The sequence below is a fragment of the Haliotis cracherodii genome, unplaced genomic scaffold (genome assembly GCF_022045235.1).
Source record: "Haliotis cracherodii isolate W230 unplaced genomic scaffold, xgHalCrac1.p SCAF_7, whole genome shotgun sequence".
Classification (NCBI taxonomy): domain Eukaryota; kingdom Metazoa; phylum Mollusca; class Gastropoda; order Lepetellida; family Haliotidae; genus Haliotis; species Haliotis cracherodii.
The window spans coordinates 62,885,576-62,911,628 of NW_027266330.1; the positions used below are offsets into that span (position 1 = coordinate 62,885,576).

The window sequence follows — 26,053 nt, forward strand, 5'->3', positions numbered from 1 at the left end:
CTTTTGTCAGGGCCAATGGCAGGTCGGGTAGATCTGGCCGGGTTGTAGCTATTTATAGAAACAGGCAGACGACAATACAGCATTCCGAGAGCGAACGACGACCGAGTGACAACTGGTTTGAAAGTTTCTGCTCAACCTTAATGAAAAGAGATTGACTGTGGTGATGTCTTTTTGATGTATTATTTGATAATTTGATACTTGGATGTTGATAACGCGGGTGTTAATGCGTGGTTTGACTTTAACAGACGTGTGTTTGGGAAGTTTATAAAAGCAGACGACAGCGTCAGCTACAACTTGACTCATTCAAGCAAAAAAGTTTCCAGAAGATTCTTTAACTGATCAGGAGTGGAGATCACTTCGAAGTGGCAACAGACGGCCAAAGAACAGACGAGTAGAAGTGTGAAGAACAATGGCGAACGGATCTGTGATCATCTGTGTCCTGTGTTCGCTGCTGTTCGCGTGTGTTCACACTGCGTCCGTGAATACCACACAAGGAACTGACAGCCCATCCTGTGAGTAGTTCTTGCCTATTCTGTGATCGTATTATCGCTTGTTACGCAATTCACGGTAACTGCATGGCCGTGAATAATGAATATACTGTCGGTGTCATAATCATTAAGTACAGTTTGACATGAACGGATTAACCAAGCAGCGGTAGAAACTATCAGTTTCCGCCCACTAGTCCTTCTGATGATAACATATATAGCAAAACCCTTAAAAGTAACAAATGTCTACTGGTCCTTATGATACCTTAACTATTGGGCAGTTTGGCTTTGGTTTGTCTGTTGTTTTACGCCGCACTCAGCAATTATTCCCGCCAGATCTATGACTGCAGTCTGTAAATTCTGGACCAGACAATCCAGTGATTGATAACACAAGCATCGATCCACGCAATTGGGATCGAACACATGCTTCAACCAAGTCAGCGAGCCTGACCACCTGATCCCGTTAGTCCCCTCCTACGACAAGCATAGTCGCCTTTTACGGCAAGCATATGGGTTGCTATATAGACCCATTCTACCCGGGTCGTCACGGGTCTGGGTAATTTGGCAAGGACGACAGGACTAATTTCAATTTCTAACGCTGTTACGAATGTTAACATGTTTATTCCGCTTTAAATATCTGGGCAAGACTACCCACATACAAGCGCAGCTGTTCACACAAACCTCTTTTCTGTTCACCCGTCCTACGAGGTGAATACAATTCTGTGTGTGATGTGCGTGCGTGCATGCGTGCGTGTATGCGTGCGTGTATGTGTGCAATGTATTACCCTGTAATATAACGTATAGCCGAGAACCGCGATAGGGTCCCACAGGCAAGACGTGACCCGACAGTCACTTCAGTGAGTTAACTGGTCAAATAAAAGTTAACTTGCGTAACAGTCGTCTTTTCAAATGGAACAAAAGCTGTCATATTGCTTAGGGCAACGGTATTTGACCTCTTTCTTTCCGTTATTGTCAGCACCTGGCCACTTAGATTCACGTATGATTAAAACCCGTTAAGATCCGGGTTAGAATAGGTCTTCAGCAACCCATGCTTGAAGTATAAGGCGACTATGCTTGTCGTGAGAGGCGACTAACGGGATCGGGTGGTCAGCTCGCTGGCTTGGTTAATGCATAGAACGATGCTTATGATGTCAATTTCTGGATTGTCTGGTCAAGACTCGATTATTTACAGACCACCGTCATATAGCTGTAATATTGCTGAGTGCGGCGTAAAACAACAGACAGCCAAATAAGGGTATGGTGAAACAGTAAACCAGGGTCCCTTTCCACAAAGCGATCATAGCGCTACGAAAGTCGTAAGTCTATGTTAAAGTGTGGGAGTTACGATCACGTTAGCACTACGATACTCGTAAGTCTATGTTAAAGTATGCGACTTAAGTCGTATGCCTATGTTAAAGTATGCGAATTACGATCACGTTAGCACTGCGACACTCGTAAGTCTATGTTGAAGTATGAGAATTACGATCACGTAAGCGCTACGAAAGTCGTAAGACTATGTTAAAGTAAGCGACTTACGATCACGTAAGCGCTACGTAAGTCGTATGTCTATGTTTAAGTATGAGAATTACGATCACGTAAGCGCTACGAAAGTCGTAAGTCTATGTTAAAGTATGGGAGTTACGTCACGTAAGCCCGACGAAAGTCGTAAGACAATGTTATAGTAAGCGACTTACGATCAGGTAAGCGCTGCGTAAGTCGTAAGTCTATGTTGAAGTCTGCGACTTACGATCACGTTAGCACTACGACACTCGTAAGCCTATGTTGAAGTCTGCGACTTACGATCACGTTAGCGCTACGATAGTTTCGTGGAACAGGACCCAGGTCTCAAATTTTTATCAGTTTGCAGAGCTCCAGATAAGCTTTTTGTTGTGGGTATTTTACCCATGCATTTTAAATCATTGGGTATCAGTAATCAGTATCAGTGGGTATTCAAATTTCTGTTACCCACTAGTTTTTACACATGTGGGTATTTAAGTTGAATATTTAAAAACACTATTCATCTAGTCCCTGCAAACTGGTGTCGTGTGGGTTAGAGAGCTTTATAGGACTCAAAAATACCACGATACTTCCACAAGAAAGTGTGATGGCAAATGGTCGTGATGTAACTGTCATCGTGGAGTTTGACTGAATGCCCCTTTATAATTTCAAAATAAGTTGCAGGTTTGATATTTGAATACATAGGGTTACTTCACAATATTTTGATGATACCCACAAGTTGTTTTTTTGTAGATTATCTGTAATGTTCGTTGCGTATGTGATACGCTTGGATTTTATTTTACTGGGTATTTCTGCATTTCCGATGCGTATTTTACGCAGATACGCAGCTTATCTGAAGCTCTGATTTGACAAGCACCGGGTATTGCTATCTATTTCACATTCGTGTCGGGAAGCATCCCGAGAGGACTGTCAAGGTATTTATGATGACTCATAAAAACAGGACATGGGTGACAAACCTGTTTACGCTGACTGAACAAATATAGCTACTGCAGTTGTGACTTCTCCCTGATAATTTATTCGTAACGATATGGCTGAAATATTGCCGATGTGACGTAAAACATAAACTCACTCACTGATAATTTATTCAGTTCTTTGAAATTTCCGACCATAAAACAACGTATATTGAATTCGAATCAACGAATGGACATTAACTATCAAACCACGGTAGCGAGATTGCCCTGATGACGGCTGTGACAGATACTTTGGTAGAAGTTACCTTTTGTAACTCAGACATTCGTAGTACCCGTAACAATGTCACCCCCGCCATGTCGTCACTACATTCCCGGGGTCCCGTTATATCCGGTTATCTCCAGCAGGACGAGACCAGCCGAGCACACACATGGGCAAAGAAGGCTTGTTATTGGCAACGCATGTATTTTAACCCCCGATTAATATACACAAGATGAATGTTTTCCCTGCTCACGACGAACCTTTAGCTGGCGCCCCCTACCCTTCACCGTTTTTCTCGAGTCGCCCCTATCCTTGGAGGCACGGGTGGCCCAGTCGTCTAAGGCGCCGCGATTCACCGTGCAGAGTTGCGTCCCTTGGGCACGCCAGAAACCTATGATTGTGGGTTCGAATCCTTGTTTCACCCCGATTATGTTTCTAGGTTTGTCAGCAACGTACCCGTGTTCGTGGGTTTCGCCGAAGTGGTAAACGTCTGAGACCTGCATCACTTCGGGCTTTCCTCCCACATTAAGCTGACACGCCGTGATATAACTGGAATACTGTTAAAAGCGACGTTAAACCCAACTCACTCACCCACTCATGACCATCCTGGCACTGTCTGTAGCTTATACCACGAGCCTAAATTTGTATCCGTCCCTGAAGGAGCCTGGTTCCCTGGGTATGCTGCGCTGGCGCTACACTGGGAACCAGGCTGTATCTAAATTTGAAAGCGGGCCTTTGCTGGCATAATTCAAAATACCGTTTTTTCAAAGAAGCAGAATGATCAAGAAAACACGCGACCTAACCGCTATATTTGGATGGGGTGAAATAGAAAATAAATACGATTGGTTTTAGCCTCGCCATGGTGACATCCTGAAGATGTACACGGAGCGTTTCACAGAAAGCAGTCAGTCTTTTGATAAATACAACCGGTCATACTAAACCTTTTAATGACATATATTATTTTTTCACTGATTATATAATTTTATGTACCGATGTCATGTTCTTATTCCAGATCGGTACCTAATTTTCTAAATAAAGTCTTAAATAAATATGTATGGAAGTTTTATACGTTACTTAAGAGACACGTTTTTCATTAGGAAATAATAGTTGCTTTCAAATAATGTTCAAAGTATTTCCCCCCTGGTTATATGTCGGATAGCCATGTTCAAATACCGCTGTTAACATGCCCGACCTCCAATGCTGGACCTGCTCTCTTTATCAGTGTAATCTGTCAGCAGTAGGTTCCACTAGGTGGGCAACATCTTTGTTGAAGGTAAGTGAATCTAAGTCATGCGTGGTACAAACTTAATACCTCCCATTACGTCCTGACCTTTTCATGACCTCTAGGCGATCTCGAACAAACAAACACAAGACTGACATGGGTTTCGGAAAATTTGAAAATACACTCTTCAAAAAAAAAGAAACGCACAGGTAGATTTTTAGAAAATTTATTGTACCTAACAAAGTCAATATATTTGATTTAATATCATAGATAAAATATTAAATTTTGAAGCTCGATAGTCACATGTTGTCGTTGTACAAAGGCATTGAAAACTGTTCATTGTCATGTCACAAAAGGCCACAAGGTGGCGCTGAACTCAGTATCTCGTGCATGTTTAAGCATTCGCCTGATAAAGGAGCAAGAAGAAGCTCTGAAATTTCGTGACAAAGAATAAAAGAAGTTGCTAAATAGTGTTCCATGAATTATGTGTTCATGTTCTTCCAGCGTCTAAATGCCCATTGGGACGGTCGGATAGCCCAGTGGTCAAAGTGTTCCCTGGTCACGCCGAAGACCCGGGTTCGATTCCCGACATGGGTACAATGTGTGAAGCCCATTCCTGGGTCCCCCGCCGTGATATTGCTGGAATATTGCTAAAAGCGGCATAAAACCACACTCACTCAGTCACTCACTCTAAATGCCCATCAAAGACTCCATATCTTTGCGGTTGTTTGTTTGGCCATTTTTTCCGGTTCTACGATTATACTAGACTGAATTAAGTACAAGATTTCAATTGACCCAAGTGTTAAATGACTTTCGACAGGCCCCATTACGATGTATGTACCTCCACGTTTCTATGGCGTATTGAGATTTAAACCATGGTAAGTAATACCCGACTACAACACGAGGCTGCAATGTAGATGTGTTGACACAATGCTACATCGTACGACGCGCTATACCTGTGACCCAGAACATACGACCTACATGTTCTTATTGAAACACTGAAATTGACGGAATAGGACTTTGTGATTTGGCTTTGTCGGTTCAGCAGAGCGTAACTTCAGTTCTCGTGTCCGTATTGGATGTATAGGAGAACCATGATTCATGATTTTTAAAGAAATGTTTTCTTGAGAAGTAGTGTTTTTGCTTCAAGTGTTTACGTGCGATCGACATGGATCAATGCGTTGTGATCACGTACCTGTATGCACTGACAGGCAACGGCAGTGGGGTTTAGTAGCTTGGTTCAAGTAGCACTGATCTCTGTAAACAACAGAATGTGTATGGATTATTTTGGACAGTTGTCACAGGGCGTGGTATGAAGGCCTAGTGGGTAACGCGCTTGCTCGTCACGCCAATGATCCGGGTTTGATTCCTCACTTGTTGATGTTGATCGATTCCTCACATGAGTATATCGGGTGACGGCCATTCCTGTGTCTCTCGAACATGGCGTCAGATAAACAGGTTCACACAGTCGCCAGATCCACCTCTGTTCGCCTTGGTCACATTGGGCAGTTCCGTCCATATCTTGATGCTGGTACCACACTTGTCCACAGCTATGTTCTGTCTAGGCTAGACTATTGTAATGCTTTGTTACACGGCGCACCCCGTGTCAGGACCAGAACTCAATCCAGAGAACACATCACAGAGTCTTTACAGGTTGCCAGACCCGTGAAGTTCCGGGGTAGAATAGGTCTTCAACAACCCATGGTTGTCGTAAAAGGCGACTAACGGGATCGGGTGGTCAGACTCGCTGACTTGGTTGATGCATGTCATCGATCCCAATTGCGTAGATTGATGCTCATGATATCAATCATTGGGTTGTCTGGTCCAGACTCGATTATTTACAGACCGCCGTCGTATAGCTGGAATATTGCTAAGTGCGGCGTTAAACAACCACCCACCCAACCAACCAACCAGATAAACAACGGATACAGTTCAAATTTGTCGTAAGAGTGCGACTATAGGGATCGGGCGGTCAGGCTCGCTGACTTGGTTAGTGTATATCATCGTATCCCAACTGCGTGGATTGATGCTCATGATGTCAATCACTGGATTGTCTGGTCCGGGGGCGGTCGGGTAGCCTAGTGGTTAAAGCGTTGGCTCGTCACGCCGAAGACCCGGGTTCGATTCCCGACATGGGTACAATGTGTGAAGCCCATTTCTGGTGTCCCCCGCCGTGATATTGCTGGAATATTGCTAAAAGCGGCGCAAAACCATACTCCCTCACTCTGGTCCGATTATTTACAGACCGTCATATAGCTGGAATATTGCTTAGTGAGGCGTTAAACAACAAACTTTGAAGGATGATAAAGAGAAGTATGATAAAGAGATATGGATGCGCGCAAGTCCATTATATCGCATACTTTATTTAATTCAAGGCAGTATATACGGACATTTTTCAAATTATGTCATGAAAAAAGATCGAATTGTAATTCTGCGACAGAAATCCCCCCACAGTGACGTCACGTAGGCACCGTTATCTCGCCTGCTGAGAAGAACATCTTTACCTGTTTAAGGATCTTCTGAAGGCATTAAGTCTAAAACAGCAGTGTGTTGGGTATCAGAAAGGAGACGAACACGCGATCAAAAAGCAGCTTAGGATATATACTCGTTTCAAGAAATTGATACACTTTCAGCATTTCGTAGTAGCGTAGGCAAATGGAAGGAGTGTAAATGTTAATTTTGGCTCGCTCAGAAATATTTCAGCTGTATAAAGGCGACCTGTAGTTAGCCGAGTTTGTGACAGGTAGACCGGGTGTTGGTACAAGGGAGCCGGATGACAAACCCACAGACAGTATATCCGATACCTCATTTGTCTGCGTATACGCCATGGAGGAATGGAGTGCTATTGGCGCAAACATGTTTTTTGTGATCTACGAACGGCGCAGAATTGAGACTAGGTTACCCATAAATGAAACTGAAGGCCGTGACGAAGTTGTTTACTATTCCTGGTGTGTTAGTTGATGTAAGAATAGACTGGGTAATCACACGAGGCACTGACTTGGCATGACGATGTAGTATACTAGTGTATGTACCGTGCTTCTATAAAGTAACTTCGGTTATTGAAACTAATTGAAGACATTGGTAGAGAGACGCTTACGTAGGGATCCATATGATATATATTTCATATACGGTCTTTTTACATTCATGTTTCTATTAAAAGACTGCGGTTGGGAAGTCTTGTGGTTAAAACATTCGATGGGGTTCGATTTCCACATGGGTACAAATCATTAAGGATGACTGCCGGACCTCATCGTGTCCAGGTCGTCACCGATTATAAATCTCCCGACGAGAAGCATACGGACTTTGGACTGGCCCGCTAAGTCCCCTGACATGCCCCCATATAGAGCACATGTGAGGAGTCTCGAGCGGAGAGTGTACGCCAAGCCTCATATTTGGTGATACACGTGCATATTTTAAACACATTTATTTTTTTACTTGCATGTGACGAAAGGAATTGCGTTAAAATGTATATACCTATTTCTACAAGAATGGCTTGTGTACATATGTTTTAATATGTTCATGATACTGCTGTACATAAGGTGAGACTTCAAAAAATATCTGGCTGTATGTATGGCTGTCTGTATGTCTGACTGTATGTATGTATGTATGGCTGTCTGTCTGCCTGTCTGTCTGACTATGTCTGTCGGTATGTATGTATGGCTGGCTGTCTGACTGTATGTATGTATGTATGTATGTATGTATGTATGTATGTATGCCTGACTGTCTGTCTGATTGTATGTCTGTCTGTCTGTCTGTATGTATGTATGGCTTGCTGGCTGACTGTATGTCTGTCTGTCCGTCTGCATGTCTGTGACGCAGAGCCAGTGAAACTGAAGGCCGTGACGAAGTTGTTGGTGTGTTGGTTGATGTAAGAATAGACTGGGTAACCACACGAGGCTAAAATTAGCACTGACTTGGCATGACGACGTAGTATAGTAGTATATGTACAGTGCTTCTATAAAGTAACTTCGGATTCTTGACATTAATTGAAGACATTGGTATTTGGAAGCTTACGTAGGGATCCATATGATATATCTATATATATATGTCCGTTGATCAGTTAAAACGTGGTACGAGTTGAAAGCGCTAGCCTATTAAAACTTTGTTCAATCTTACTCCATTTATTTAACTATCTGTCTGACTGTATGTATGTATGTATGTATGTATGTATGTATGTATGTATGTATGTCTGGCTGTCTGTCTGACTGTTGAATGGCTGGCTGGTTGTCTGACTGGCTTGCTGTCTGACTGTATGTCTGTCTGTATGTATGTCTGTCTGTCTCTCTCTGTGTCTGGCTGACTGTCTGCCTGTCTGTCTCTCTGTCTGGCTGTCTGTCTGACTGACTATGTATGTATGTCTGTATGGCTGGCTGGCTGTCCGTCCGTCCGTCCGTATGTCTGTCTGTCTGGTTGTATGTATGTATGTATGTATGTATGTATGTATGTATGTCACGCAGAGCCATTGGCGCCAGAGGTATGATCACGCGATTGCAGGGGAGGTAAAATAAGGGCTCGTGTATGATTCAGTGATTTCATTTCAAAAGCAGTGGTTTGAGCCGACAAGACTTTTTTCTCGTACTAGATGTTCACCATCCTTGACGTCATCACCGCATACCCAGATGTAATATCATCCTTCTCAAGAAGAGACATGCATTCATCGACACATGTTGAGGGTCAGTGATTGTCCCGGTTAATAAGACATTCACAGTAGGTTATTCTCACGAGGGCCACGTTGGTGTTTGTTTTGAGTTCCCAAACTATATTTTTAACTTCAAGGCCACCAAACAATACGTTCATTGCTGAAGATGACACTTGCCTCCACCAACCATCCTACAATGTCTGAATATTTCGAAAAAATGGGCGCCCGGTCACATTTCGCTGAGTGCTTGCCTTAGATGTGCCAGAATCCTGTTATCGTGGGTTCGAATCCCAGATTCGGCCTTTGTCATCCCCAAACCCGATATCGCAGGCAGTGTTGATATTTAAACGAGTAAACCGACCTGAAAAGGTAAATATTTCGTAACATGAACGTATGACAGTATACACTTACAATGTGAGTCACAAGAATAGAAATTATCAATCGCGTGAGGTTGAATAGGTCTTAAGCAACCCCTGCTTGTCGTAACAGGCGACTATGCTTGTCGTAACAGGCGACTAACGGGATCCGGTGGTCAGGCTCGCTGACTTTGTTGATGCATGTCATCGTATCCCAATTGCGTGGATCGATGCTCATGATGTCAATCACTGGCTTGTCTAGTCCAGACTCGATTATTCAACCAGGTTGAAAGAGTGAATATTGTTCACACGATCTTGGTATGATGGAATCCCGTGAAGATTCCGGGATAGAATAGGTCTTCAGCAACCCATGCTTGCCGTAAAAGGCGACTATGCTTGTTGTAAGAAGCGACTGACGGGGTCGGGCGGTCAGGCTCGCTGACTTGGTTGATGCATGTCATCGTATCCCAATTGCGTGGATCGATGCTCATGATATCAATCACTGGCTAGTCTAGTCCAGACTCGATTATTTTCAGACCGCCGTCATATAGCTGGAATATTGCTGAGTGCGGCGTCAAACAACAAACAAACAAGAAAGTATCACATTCATGTTGTTCTGATGTACCGACGTGTTTCGAAACAAACATCAGGTCTCCTACATCGCGCAACTTGGCGCGCACCAGTCACAAATCAAGTGACGTTTATCAACGTTGGTCGCGGAGAGTAGTTGCATGGGTGATCGTGTTCCGCAGCTTGACTCCTAAGAGTTTCTAGGACTTTGGTCCTGCCACCACACTGAAGGCACGTGTGGTGTCTCCATTAGGCACGTGACTTTCATGGCCTTCACAATATGCCTCTGTTCACCCTGCAGTGACCGTTAACCCTCTGGCGTCACACGGGTAGCTCGGGTTGTATACTCCCCAGGGAGTTGAGAATTAATATCGCGTACACACTGTTCCATTAACCGGGGTATTAGTGTTAGTATACACCTTGTGTTTGGGGACGAACCAACATTAGTACCAGCTTATGGTATCCATAACTGTAAATACTAAATAGTCGAGATGGACGAAACTGTCAGTATTGTGTTGATTAACAAACAAAGTTTAAAAAATAAAATAAAATTAATATGTCCTCAAGTTTACCAACAAAGTTTAAAGTTCCTGAAAAATAATGTATTGTCGGGAGTAAAGGTCAAGGTCACGATACGTAATGTAAAAATAGTTCGTCTTTCACCCAGCCTGAAAGCAATGGCTGCAAAACTGACTCGCTTCACGAAATGTTTATATCATACTCTAACATAGGCCTGCGATAGTGAAAACTCAGGGGTCGCTTTATAAATTGAATCTGACTGTTTACGTCGTGCGCGCATTCGACCTCCAAATATTGCGGGTTATGATATACAGTGCACAAATACAGCTTATTCATCACGTGACAGACCTCGTACAGGGAGTACACATGCACTCGTTTGGGGTACTGTGCATCAGAATTACTTTTACACTGGTCGCGTCAAGTCATCGACTTCCTACTGAGATTGCAGCAACGTGTGGTCGCGACCGCTGACATGTTACACAATTCCGTGACATCCACGCAGCAATCACAGGTGGCCAGCTCACCTGCCGGGGGCCATCTCAAAACTCATACAACACAATACATACCGACTGAGCTCCTGTTGTAATTGAAAATCAACGATACCATTTTAAGAACTGGGTTCTACACTCGTATGCCCCATGCGAAGTCAATTATTATTAGTCGATTGTAGATTATTCGAGCACCTGTAAGGGGAGACAACCCTAGTGAGGTCAAGCCCAGTGTTAATATATAATATTTGTTTGTTTGTTTGTTTGTTTGTTGTTTAAAGCTGCACTCAGCAATATTCCAGCTTTATGACGGCGGTCTGTACATAATGGAGTCTTGACCAGACAATCCAGTGATTGACATCATGAGCATCGATCCACGCAATTGAGATACGATGACATGCATCAACCAAGTCAGCGAGCCTGACCACCCGATCCCGTTAGTCGCCTCTTACGACAAGCATAGTCGCCTTTTATGGGTTGCTGAAGACCTATTCTACCCTTGAAATATTACAGGAATTTAAACAAATCATAGCTAGATACATAGATGCATATAAAAAGGGGTGTTTTGACTTGCAACCACAAGCAGTATGTGTCTTTGGTTCTATTTTGCCCTCTCTCTGATAGTAATGAATTCATATATTATCATTTCAGTAATATCAATTCGACGTTTTCATATTAGCAAAGTGTGATTTACTACTTTTTTTTATATCATTACCAAATTGAAAAGAATCTTAAGCACATTTTGGATGACTATCAGCCTATGCCTCAGACAATGAACAGATCTGAAACTCTGCGTTTTGATGTAAGCAATTATTCTTTTTGCACCAAGTGGGAGATAATGTTGTTTCACGCCGCACATTCCGCAGTACTCTAACTGTGTCCCAGTGAACAACGAATGATGACATGGCGGTAGGATGTCTCGCAGTCAGACAACGGACAATGGCGTGGATATACGATGACCCGCAGTCAGACAACGGACAATGGCGTGGATATACGATGACCCGCAGTCAGACAACGGACAATGACGTGGATAAACGATGACCAGCAGTCAGACAACGGACAATGACATGGATATACGATGACCAGCAGTCAGGCAACGGACAAAGACATTAGGGTACGATGACCCGCAATCAGACAATGTTTCAGTCGACCTAACAACAAGCATATATTACTTGGAACCAATATGTTGCCCCGGAATCCCCACGGGAGGGAAGTGTACGAGTATACTGATAACGTATATATTGGTTACTCCGGCTCCTACCCGGGGGAATTCCGGGTTTAGATAGATCCCCAGTAACCTCTGCTAGTCGTAAGAGGCGACTAACAGGATGGCGTGGGCAGGCTCAGTGACGTGGTTCATTGCATGTCATCGTACCCCGACAGCGTGGGTCATTGCTCACAGCATCACTGGATTGTCTGGTCCAGACTGTTATACAGGCCGCCTTCACATAGCTGTAGTTTAGCTGAATACGTCGTCAAACAAACAACGAACCTTTAGTTGCCTTTATGTGTGAGTGAGTTAGTATGGTTTTACGCCGCTTTTAGCAATATTCCAGCAATATAACGGCGGGGGACACCAGAAATGGGATTCACACATTGTACCCGTGTCGGGAATCGAACCCGGGTCTTCGGCGTGACGAGCGAACGCTTTAACCACTAGGCTACCCGACCGACCCTTAATGTGTGAGATTATGGGCCACTGAGTGACGTCAGTGTCACTCGTTTCGACATAGCAATAAATGATGGTTTACATGTCAAGCCACCACGATCTTAAATACACATGACTTCATATAGGACAATACTGTCATAAACCTAAAGCAAATTATGCAATAATTATCAAGTTGCAGTTTGGATTTATAATTACACTGAGTGGTATTTCAATATTGACCTGTGCGACCATGAGAAAAAACTGGAAAACAATTAACCATTAAAAAAATTCAATTATTTTTGTATCCATCAGATCAACAATTCATAAAATATAAGTGCAGAATACATCGCGCATGCAGTCTGTGACAAAATCGCGATATGATCGCAACATAGAACCCTGTGCAGCTTGTCCAACTAGCATCTGTAAGTCCCGTGAAGATACGGGTTAGAATAGGTCTTCAGCAAACCATGCTTGCCGTAAAGGCGACTATGCTTGTCGTAAGAAGCGACTAACGGGATCGGGTGGTCAGGCTCGCTGACTTGGTTGATGTATGTCATTGACCCAATTGCGTAGATTGCATGACATCTATCACTGGATTGTCTTGTCCAGACTCGACTATTTACAGACCGCCGTCATATAGCTGGAACATTGCTGAGTATGGCGTTAAACAACAAACAAACAAACAAACAAGATCGGTGCTCATGATATCTATCACTGGATTGTCTTGTCCAGACTCGTTTATTTACAGACCGCCGTCATATAGCTGGAACATTGCTGAGTGCGGGGCGTTAAGACAACAACAAAAAACAAACAAATATTCACAAGTCTGCATGACCTACATGTTAACTCATTTAAATATATTATTGATGTGTGGATAGGATGAACAAGATATGGGTAGGTTCAGCTTCCTGTTAGTGTAGCGTCGTGTCGGTGTTGATGTTCTTACCTTCCCTCAGGCGTGTGGAGCATAAATGCTTGAAAAAGGTGTTATATATGATTCATATTTGCTTGAAATGGTATTAGCATCAAATCGAAATGGCGCTTCAATAAATGTGGAAGATGAAATCCATACATATTTTGTTCACAATCAACAGTCTACCATGAATGTCCCTTAAACATATGCACTTATTTGGGGCGGTCGGGTAGCCTAGTGGTTAAAGCGTTCGCTCGTCACGCCGTGGACCCGGATTCGATTCCCGACATGGGTATAATGTGTGAATCCCATTTCTGGTGTCCCCCGCCGTGATATTGCTGGAATATTGCTAAAAGCGGAGTAAAACCATACTCAGTCAGACAGCCGTTTAAAGAATATAGATGGTTAAAATAGTTTCTGTTATTTTCCCTTAAGGGATACCGGGCTGACTTGAGCCGTGTACCGCGCGCGTTTCGTAATAACTGGCCAAACTGAGAATCTGTTGGTCACAATGTGTGACCTTGTCGAATGTATCTTAGTGTATCCTAATGCCTCGACTTCTTGCCGTCTCCGTTAAACAGCGGTAATACTGACGTAATCAGACACTCACTCATATGATTTAGTATGTGTCATACATTCATATTAACGTTAGAACTTTTGAAACAGTCCCTCGTTAGCTGTTCCTCTAACAATGCATCTTCATAATCACCTATATGATCTGGGCAGGTGGGAGACACAGTGGTTATTCCACACAAAGTGTGTGTTACACAACCCATCTATTATCGCGTCAAACGAGGTACGAATCCGTCTTGCTTACATTGAAACGGGAAAATATTTTTGTGACAATATAAGCATAATTAATCCATAAGCTGGAAGGGGGAGAAGGTGTGTGTGTGTCCGTGCGCTGGAGCCAGATCGTCATTTGTAGTATGTCACTCTCAATAGATGGTTGACGTTATATTAACGACTTGTTCGGTAATTGTAGCCTTGACCTTTGTCTGTTGGGAAGTAATGTCATAGGGTGGGTCGTAAGGATAGAATGGTGTATTGACAAATCGGTATTCTTGACTCTTAATCAGTCACTACAGTAAGATCATATTGACGGTGACAATCAAGGACACATGCGTTTCAAATTTTGCATATTAAGGCCATTACTTGAGGTAAACCCCATTCAACTATATATTGAATACCGCACAGCAACTAATCAAATCCAATTGTTTCCTGGTCACGTGACACACCTATGTCATAACCGAGTTACGACATATGTTCATACTGGGGTCATTGAGATCAGTTACTGATAACGGTCAAAGTAAAGCATCTGCATCAGGATACAGTGGTTGCTGAGTAGACCCAGGAGCGTCAAGGTAGCATCCCTTCACCGGAGGATTCATATTCGTTATAGTGAGTGCGTATTCATTTGAACTAACTTGTAGTAATTGTCCAGACATCAGACGGTTCTTAATATGATTTTAGAGATAATTATGTCTGTTTTGCTAGACCTTGGCTCTTATATACGGTGAAGGATAAAGAGTTCGGGGACGTTCAATGACTGATTGGTATCTGAGGTAAACAGACCCTGCGTTATATATACTACTTAAAAAAATTAGGGGCTTTTTTTAGAACAATCATTTTTTTCGCCCGCAATTCGAACAAACTAGATATTTACTGAGCACCGTGAAAGTGACGGGACTCAACCCCAAAATGAACTAGAATCAGTACTTTACTAAGAAAGTGTTATCCCAAATATAACATTAGTTACATTTGACCACTTTCTAAATTGCATTGTGTATTCATACTCTATTAGCGCTATTCATTTTTTTCACCACTGCCAACAAGCTATTCTGTTTGGTCATATTTCTAGAGAAACTACCCCCTTAAAAATATCTTAACCAGTGCGTAAACCTTCGTTGATTTTCTGAATACTAAACAAAACAGTAATATTTAGCGAGTCGGCTGACATGAGAAAATGTTCACACACAAAAATGGACTGTTTTGAATGACAATCAATGTCCCAGACAATAAACCGAATTAAAACTCTGCCAAATGAGATAAACGCGATTTAACAAGAGGCTTTTAATAGTTTGTAAGGCATGTGTCAAGTAACATTTACAATCTTATAAAGATTTTAACGACACATTAGACCTCAGAGAATTGCCATTGAACGTCAATCTTGACAGGATTTATATTCTTAAATATATCCATAAACGTTTATAGTACCCCTGAGATATCCACACCGCTCCAAAACCAAAACCCGCCAACCTTGACAAGTGTTGACAAGTCAAGATAACTCTTGACAGTTTTCGTCAACATTAAATAACAATTATATCGGTGTGTCTTCAGCCATACAGTGTCTAAGTACAGCGTTTAAGTACAGTGTCAGAATAGCACTGCATACAACACGCGGGACTGCTGCACACGAATGTGGAGATTTAGTCCACTAAACACGAGCATATGTCTATGTTAAACACATCGGTGACTTTACGCTAGTGTTGACACGATACATTGTTTTAAAGGAGTGTTATATCCAGCATATCCTGGTTCACTGTACACTGTCATGTTATAAACATTATATCCTGGTTCAGTGTCACTGTACACTGTCATGTTATATACAGCATATCCTGGTTCACTGTACACTGACATGTTATATACAGTATATCCTGGTTCTGTGCCACTGTACACTGACATGTTATATACAGTATATCCTGGTTCACTGTACACTGACATGTTATATACAGTATATCCTGGTTCAGTGTCACTGTACACTGACATGTTATATACAGTATATCCTGGTTCAGTGTCACTGTACACTGACATGTTATATACAGTATATCCTGGTTCACTGTGCACTGTCATGTTATATAAAGTATATCCTGGTTCAGTGTCACTGTACACTGACATGTTATATACAGTATATTCTGGTTCACTGTACGCTGACATGTTATATACAGTATATTCTGGTTCAGTGTCACTGTACACTGACATGTTATATACAGTATATTCCGGTTCAGTGTCACTGTATACTGTCATGTTATATACAGTATATCCTGGTTCAGTGTCACTGTACACTGACATGTTATATACAGTATATCCTGGTTCAGTGTCACTGTACACTGTCATGTTATATACAGTATATCCTGGTTTAGTGTCACTGTACACTTTCATGTTATATACAGTATATCCTGGTTCAGTGTCACTGTACACTTTCATGTTATATACAGTATATCCTGGTTCAGTGTCACTGTACACTGTCATGTTATATACAGTATATCCTGGTTCAGTGTCACTGTACACTGTCATGTTATATACAGTATATCCTGGTTCACTGTACACTATACACTGTCATGTTATATACAGTATATCCTGGTTCACTGTACACTGTCATGTTATATACAGTATATCCTGGTTCACTGTACTCTGTCATGTTATATACAGTATATCCTGGTTCAGTGTCACTGTACACTCCCATGTTATAAAAATTATATCCTGGTTCACTGTACACTGTCATGTTATATACTGTATATCCTTGTCGCGCCACTGTACACTGACATGTTATATACAGGATATCCTGGTTCAGTGCCACTGTACACTCATGTTATATACAGTATATCCTGGTTCCGTGTCACTGTCCACTGACATGTTATATACAGTATATCCTGGTTCACTGTACACTGACATGTTATATACAGTATATCCTGGTTCAGTGCCACTGTACACTGACATGTTATATACAGTATATCCTGGCTCAGTGTCACTGTACACTGTCATGTTATATACAGTATATTCTGGTTCAGTCCCACTGTACACTTTCATGTTATATACAGTATATCCTGGTTCAGTGTCACTTTACACTGTCATGTTATATACAGTATATCCCGGTTCAGTGTCACTGTACACTGTCATGTTATATACAGTATATCCTGGTTCAGTGTCACTGTACACTTTCATGTTATATACAGTATATCCTGGTTCAGTGTCACTGTACACTTTCATGTTATATACAGTATACCCACATGTCATAATGCCTTATTATAAAAGACAAACTGTTGATAGACGTACTTCAATATGTTGAGAGGTCTCACAAGGTCTCGCCACAACATGGTCCAAACATATTTTATTTTAACACATACATGTTGGATGAATATTAATACTTCTCCCGAAATGGCTGCAAGTCGCTTGGCACTGATGATACATTGGTCGGTTCACTCAAAACTTACATTAATATTTGATAACTTGATCACTTGATAAAGATCAATGTATATACCTAATTCATAATATTCACGATATGGATACAAACTCTGCTAATATTCTCTGCATATCAGCTGGCCCGGGCGGCTCGTCAGCAACGCCGTCTTAGCTCCGACCTTTATCAACAGCATGTCACAAGGTAAACAAAACGTGTCACAAGGTAAACAAAACGTGTCACTAGATGTACAACATGTAGTATATTGTAAACAGGTATGTATTCAAGTGTATGAAAATAACGCGTTTACGCAACTTTATGCAAAATGGCACGGCTCGAAGATGTTTGTTTATGTTCGGATATAGGTCTCTATGTTACTTATAGAACGGAGCATGGAAGGCACGTGCAGCATGACATGTACAATACACTACCGGGATAACAGTGTATATTACTCAAAAAGTGTATATGAATACCCGATTTTTTAATATGACTAAAGTTAATCTGTTATGGCTGGTGAGTATTCGAACACACACACATCTGTGGTTGTTCTTATACTCTTGTTTGAGTTATTCACCACATACGAGTATGTTTGTTTGATTGTTGTTTAACGCCGCACTCAGCAATATTCCAGCTATCTGTAAATAATCGAGTCTGGACCAGACAATCCAGTGATTGACATCATGAGCATCGATCCACGCACTTGGGATGCGGTGACATGCACCTGACAACCTGACTACTGATCCCGTAAGTTGCCTCTTACGGCGAAGCATGGGTTTTGAAGACCTATTCTATCCCAGATCTTCACGGGGGGAGACAAGCATGGGTTGCTGAAGACCTATTATACCCCGGATCTTAACGGGGGGAGACAAGCATGGGTTGCTGAAGACCTATTCTACCCGGGATTTTAACCGGGGGAGACGAGCATGGGTTGCTGAAGACCTATTCTACCCCGGATCTTAACGGGGGGAGACAAGCATGGGTTGCTGAAGATCTATTCTACCCGGGATTTTAACCGGGGGAGACGAGCATGGGTTGCTGAAGACCTATTCTACCCCGGATCTTAACGGGGGGAGACAAGCATGGGTTGCTGAAGACCTATTCTACCCCGGATGTTAACGGGGGGAGACAAGCATGGGTTGCTGAAGACCTATTCTACCCCAGATCTTCACGGGGGGAGACAAGCATGGGTTGCTGAAGACCTACTCTACCCCGGATCTTAACGGGGGGAGACAAGCATGGGTTGCTGAAGGCCTATTCTACCCCGGATCTTAACGGGGGGAGACATGTATGGGCTGCTGAAGATCTATTCTACCCCGGATCTACCCCGGATCTTCACGGGTTCACAACGTATGACAATACGCCATGTCGGCTCTAAAGCTGAGAACAAGCTGCTGCTAGGGACACCTGTGACTCCGCCATAAGGAACATACCAAACAGTCAAACATTAGCAGAGTAACAAGTCCCCAGGCCATCCATGGCAAAGGATTATTTTCTGGAACCTGCGCATCCGGGAGGATCTAGGGGAAATAACTCTTTTACGTTACCGTCGGTTCTCGACTCGAGGATACATGTCTTTTTATACAGATCCCTTCCGAACATCGTCTTGAACTCCGTGAAGTACTTGAAGTTTTGACTGAGTTTGTAAAATGTTTTAATGGGCTCTCTTAAATGCCACGAGACCCGTGATGATCCCTGTTCGAATAGGAGGCGACTGACGTTCTATGTTAATCTTGCTATTTCCCTCTGTCTTGCTCTCCAATGTGTTTTAACTGGTATTCGTGTTTCAGAGCTGAGTTTGTCCACTTGAGGTTATAATACATCTCGTGAAGCAGAGCTTATCTTCTGTTGTCCTTTCTAGTACCCCCTTATGTCGTGAAATATTCGTCTATTCATAATACTGAATATACATGTTGTATCTTTATTCTAACGCTTTTCGCACCTTTTGCTTTGAATGTGCGCAAAAAGGCTTTCCTCTGGCGAATGCTTTCCTCTATTATCCATATTATTGAATGGAGATTTAATACACTGGATAGTCGGGGATGGGGAACCGCCTCCTTGAAGTTCAACCCGCTACCAGCTACTCTGTGGCCACGCTCATCGTCCTCGGTATATTCGGTGTAAAGATACAAAGAGGTTATCACGCGAGTGTGTTTGGGGATGGTAAATATCCTGCATTAGGAATAAACATTTTTTAACCGAGCCTTGGCGAGCTAAATACATAGTGTTTATTCCTAATCCAGGATATTTACCATCCCCAAACACACAAGCGTCATAACCTCTTTATCATATAATGTCATTCTTCAATTCTGTGCTTCAAAATCGCTTTCCCTCTCTCAAAAACATTACCGAAACATTGCGAGTTTTCCTGGAATGCGCGCATTAATATTTATTACGTCACGGGGTAAGTGATGTGTCAGTCGGACAGTGACAGTAGCCAATATAGTTCCAACTGAAATCTCTTTCTTAAACAGTGGCGAAGCAACATATACACAAAACAACAATTGTTTTTAATTGCCTTTCGCGGCAATCGATCGGTCTGTCTGCTAGAGTAACTGCCCTTTGTCAAAAGAAAGCTACTCTAACCCTAGTCTATGAGACGTCACGGCCACGGTCAGACGTTGTTGACAGTCGGTCTGTCCTGTCATAACGTTAAGAAGTGCAGTCAGATGTACACACAGCGACAAAACGAAACAAGGTAACAATTCAAACATATTTCGGCCAAATCCAACTAGGGGAAAAGGGTTAGGATATATGTCTTGAGATTCGATATTATTTTTAGTTACAGTTGCAAACCATTAATCTTTTGAATATTTTTTAAGAGAATCTCGTCATAACAATGTAACTTTTAGGGGAGACAAATCTTTTCAATGAATTATCATATTATTTCACATTTTCTGGGTCGTTTTGATCATTTAATAATATCAAGTGGTCGGTTCCTTATACGATGTGTAGGTTTTACTAGTATGCCTGCGTTTACCATCACAGCGACAAGAGACCCTCACTCACTCACAGTCAACCACCAGAGCTGTCACGTGACCGGTACACGCGTCAAACTGAGAACCACAGAATTCCACATTGGTGAACATTGGACCTTATTTTTCTTTCATTCTCAACCGTGAATGCTGATGTCTCATTGCAATTCAGGTTATGCTTTTCACCTGTGACTGATAATGTTGGTTTACAATATTTTGGTGGCAAGTGGTCCTGTGAATATCGCACCGGTCACAAATCTAGCGAGTGTCGGATCTGTCTCAAACAGAAGCACATGTAGCACATGTGGCGTCCCCTGAGGCAAGTTTCGAAATATCCCCGTTCACCCAGCAGTGAGTGGGTACCCTGCAGGATGAGATAGCTTTGGTTGTATACTCCCCTTGGAGCTGAGAATGAAAAATCGAGTGCACGCTGATCCACTGAGCGGGCCATCATCATCATCATCATCATCATCATCATCATCATCATCATTATTATTAATTTATATTATTGTGATTATTTTGCGTATGTTGTAGCCCCGCGACTGAGGCGCAGCGACCGCGAGTACTGGACGGAGTGGTACGACGTGGACGACCCAGTTAGCGGCGACGGCGACTACGAAACGGTTGAGTCCATCACGAGGGTGGGTCCTTGTTAAAATGCTTGTCTGTTGGCTTCCTAGTAAGGGTTGATATAGCTGCCAAAGAGCTCCACAGTGATGTTTTGTTTGTTGTTTAACGTCGCACTCAGCAATATTCCAACAATATGACGGCAGTCGGTAAACAATCAAATCTGAACCAGACAATCCAGTGACTGACACCATGAGCATCGACTGGAATACGATGACATGTATCAACCAAGTCAGCGAGCCTGACCACCCGATCCCGTTAGTCACCCCTTACAGGCATGGGTTGCTGAAGACCTATTCTACCCGGGATCTTCACGGGTCTCAAATTACATTGGTCGAGTGAAATGTTCAGGTGTTTAGAACCTGGGGACCCTTAGGGCCTGAATATCGTGGGTCGTCACCCGTAGGCATTGTCTTGGTGATATGATGTTTACTTGATTGTTTGTTGTTTAACGCCGCACTCAGCAATACTCCAGCTATATGACGGCGGTCTGTAAATCATCGAGTCTAGACCAGACAATCCAGTGATTGATATCACGAGCATCGATCCACACAACTGAGATACGATGACATGCATCAACCAAGTCAGCGGGCCTGACCACCCGATCCCGTCAGTCGCCTCTTACGACAAGCATAGTCGCCTTTTACGGCAAGCGTGGGTTGATGAAGAGCTATTCTGGCGTACGGCTTCCTGCTGTGACTGATAACTGTCTCCAACACACGGATGAACATTTATGCACGAGGCACAATGATAATAAAACACACATTCAAAATGTTCACCCGGATATTCAATTTAAGATGTTTTTTCATGAATTTAATGTTTTCGCATGAGGAAAATAATTTCATATTTGTTTCAGAGACAACTGCTGGACCTGCTCATTTATATAAGCATACAGTAAACTACGGTTATAACGAACACGCTTATAACGAACTGACGGATATAACGAACTTTCTCTTTTGTCCTGACTATTTGCTGTAGTTATGCTGTATATATGCATATAACGAACCACGGCTACAACGAATTAAAATAAGTGGTCCCTTTGAGTTCGTTATAACCGTAGTTCACTGTATATTTCCAAGAATATTTAAAACTCATCTCAGTATCCGGAGATGCAAGTGGGCATTCTCCAGTGGGCATTCTCAAGTATAAATCTATCTTTGAAATGTAAACTACAATAACACATTATGTTTTTCAGGCTCTGAGCCGAAACACCTGCCCTTCAACTCACAGCATCACCAGAGCTGACTGCGCTGTCGACAACGACGACGTCGACGACCTCCCAAGGGAAGATAGTCTGGCATTGCCTTGCTCCACTGCGGGTCTAGCGTGCCGGAATAAGGACCAGGCTGCAGGAATATGCAACAACTATAGAGTCCGATTCTTCTGCCAACGTACGTAGCATTTTGTTGAGTTAACACTACGTTTCTTAATGGAATATTCATTGTGTGTTCGCGCCGTAAAATTCCGTGTTAGAATTGGCCCCGAGCAACCTAAGCTGGTCGTAAGAGGCGACTTATTGTATGGGGTGGTCAGACTTGGTTGATTACATGTTAGCGGACCCGTGAAGATCCGGGGTATAATATAGGTCTTCAGCAACCCATGGCTGCCGTAAAAGGAGACTATGCTTGTCGTAAAAGGCGACTAACGGGATCGGGTGGTCAGGCTCGCTGACTTGGTTGATGCATGTCATCGATCCAAATTGCGGAACGATGCTCATGATATTAATCACTGGATTGTCGGGTCCAGACTCGATTATTTACAGACCGCCGTCATATAGCTGGAATATTGCTGAGTACGACGTTAAACAACAAACCAACCAACCAACATGTTAACGATCGTATCCCAAATGCCTGGATCGATGCTCATGATGTCAATCACAGGATTGTCTGGTCCAGACTCGATTATTTATAGACCGCCGTCATATAGCTGGAATATTGCTGAGTGCAGAGTTAAATAACAAACAAACAAACAAACAAAACATACCCTGTCGGTGTGCATGAGTGTCATTATATCAAATCACTGGAATGTCTGGTCCAGTCTCGATTATTTAGATAGCAAAAACAACCACTTACAAATCTATATAACTTGTAATTTATAAACTATGTAACATATGTTACATCTGACCACTTTCTAAATGACATTGTGTTTTGATAACTTTCGACCATGGGAGCCGTTCCAATTTACACTTGTCGGAGGGGTACACAAAGTACGTGATCTAGACTAACAGTTGTCGGTCTTTCATTTTGTGGAAGCCTCGGTGGCTGAGTGGGTTAGATCGTTGACTTTGTATGCTGGCGAATAGGTGCCTCCCTCTGGAAGTGTGGGTGGAAATTCCGGATGGAACGCCCCCCCACCCCCCCCCCCCCCCCCCCCCCCCCCAAAAGTCATAGAATCTATACTTTTCTAAGAAAAGAACTATCCCAAATATACCATTTGTTACATTTGACCACTTTCTAACTGGCACGGTGTGTTCAGAATGTATATGTTCTCCTCTCTTTCAGCACGGAAGGGCGCCCACGCGCAAGAACACACGACCCCGGGGGAGGAAGAGGAAAGGAATGGTACAAGTAGTGCCCCCCGCTTTGACATGCGCATTTACATCATCCTCGCAGCCATTCCGATCGTCATCTTCCTGTTCCGCGTTTGCTGGTCATGTACTTTCGAGAAACGCCGTCGCCGGAACAGGCGCCCCACTCGTCCTCGGCGACGCCCAGCTACGGACGAAGAGGCGGCTCACCCAGAAGTGTTTCTACCTCCGCCGAGCTACCAAGAACTATTTGGATTGAATGGAGGGCCTTTCTTGTTATCCCGACATTATTCCTTGTGTAGAAAGTGCAAATCATCTGAATGTGGTATTTTTAGAGACAGACATTTGACAAATCCTGACACTGAAACCTCTAATGATTCTCTATCTGCTTCATCTGAACACGAGGCGGATGTCATGGTAACCATGGAAACCACGTCTTTATCCGAGGGATCTCCGTCATCTTCCAGATCGAACTCTCTCAGTGAAAGCAATTCTTCCGAAAGTAGCGCCTCTACAACGAACACAGACCTCGAGCCAGGCGATTCCTCCAGCACTCAACCAGTTCACCCCTCTCAGTGTGACTGCCCTTGCCACAAACAAGCACCGGAAGTCAGTGTATATGACAATCCCGCATATGAACCGGAAGTAGAGATACACAATGGCCGATCACCAAGGATACCAGGGATGCATTTGCCAGTGTTTGCTTTGTTCCGGTCACCATCTGCGGCCTCCCTGGACGAAGCCCCGCCTCCGACTTACAAAGAAGCTTTGAAAATATTGAAAAAGAACAAAAAAGGAAATCCTTAGACACTTTTGTTTGTGCATTTGAAACCTATGAGTGTTTCAACCTCGTATTGATATTCAGGGCTGGTCCTTGAAAGTAACATTTAATATTGTGACTACCAAATATGGTCAAATATGGACCCTTCCGAGAAATCCCAACCTATACCAAAGGGAGATAACTATTTATATGGACAGCTCACTGTGTAATATTATATTATTGAACTGTATGTATATGTCTGTTATATAATTGATATTATGTTTGTGATATGAGAGTTGCTCAACTGTATGTATACTATGGACTGTAACCAGACACCCCTCCATGCAATCTCACAGATCATCGTTAAGATCCGGGGTAGAATAGGTCCCGGCTTTCCTCCCACATTAAGCTGACACGCCGTGATATAACTGGAATATTGTTTGAGCGGCGTTAAACCCATCCAGTCACTCATTAATTGACAATTAAGTGTCGTATTGAAGACGACAACTCGTATGTGTACAGCGAAGCCAAACAGGAAGAGCCGTTACGCCCAACTGACACTGATACACGAGATGAACTTTGACCCTTTGTCGTTCTCGAGAGTGCTTGACAGGTGTGGCTGTTGAAACACGTTCACTACATCCCGTGTGACTCATGCAAATGTAAACAACACCTATGTACTTCCTTGTGACAATTTATGTCAACTTAACTTTGAAGAGAAACATATCTGGTGTCAGATGTGCAGTCCTTGCTCCATTGATGAAATAATATAATATATACACATGTTACATTATACTGTCGTTAGGACGTGAATAACACGACACATGATGACGCAATACGATGACGTCATCCAAAATGTCGTCATTTAGAGGTTCTTCGTTCGTGTATACATTTTGTATCCAATACACGAGGGAAGATAATATTTATCATCCAATATCAGCAAGTTTGTTTCTTGAGAAATGGACTTAATGTGAGCTATTTATCTCCAAGTGGAGATATGCAGACTGTCAAAATGTGTACATTTCCAGTGTAAACCGGTAGTGGATGATGATTGACGTTATATTGTTACTTTAGTTTGTTACTTACGTCGCTGTCAGAAGACATTATGACGTCCTTGTTTCATTAAATAAACCAAATGCTACATACATATTGTCTTGTCAGTTTAAATGTGTAGTTGATTGATATCACATGCGGTTAGTCTGTCTTACAGACCCTGATACAAATATATATCAAATACAGCCCATGCAAGTCTATAATGTTTGGCAAGTCTAGATCACTGCAGTGAAAATGAAGAGAGTCACTGGGCTCCTTTTTATTATATTTTTATTAAGATAACTGAACAACTGTTTTTATGTACGATATGTTCATTTCAGAGACTAGATTTTAGTCTAGACATGCGGTGAGTGAGTGAGTGAGTGACGCCGCATGGAACAGTGTTCCAGTTACATCACAGTGTCTG

General features: G+C 42.7%; 1 protein-coding gene across 1 annotated transcript; it reads left to right on the forward strand.

Moving 5' to 3' along the window:
- On the forward strand, window positions 1–25,729 carry LOC139447611 (uncharacterized). The gene is made up of 4 exons (XM_071229018.1): window positions 1–512; window positions 21,215–21,321; window positions 22,503–22,698; window positions 23,809–25,729. The coding sequence occupies exons 1-4, from the start codon at window positions 410–412 to the stop codon at window positions 24,639–24,641; spliced, it is 1,239 nt and encodes a 412-aa protein (XP_071085119.1). The 5' UTR covers window positions 1–409; the 3' UTR covers window positions 24,642–25,729.
- Window positions 25,730–26,053: the final 324 nt, after the last annotated feature.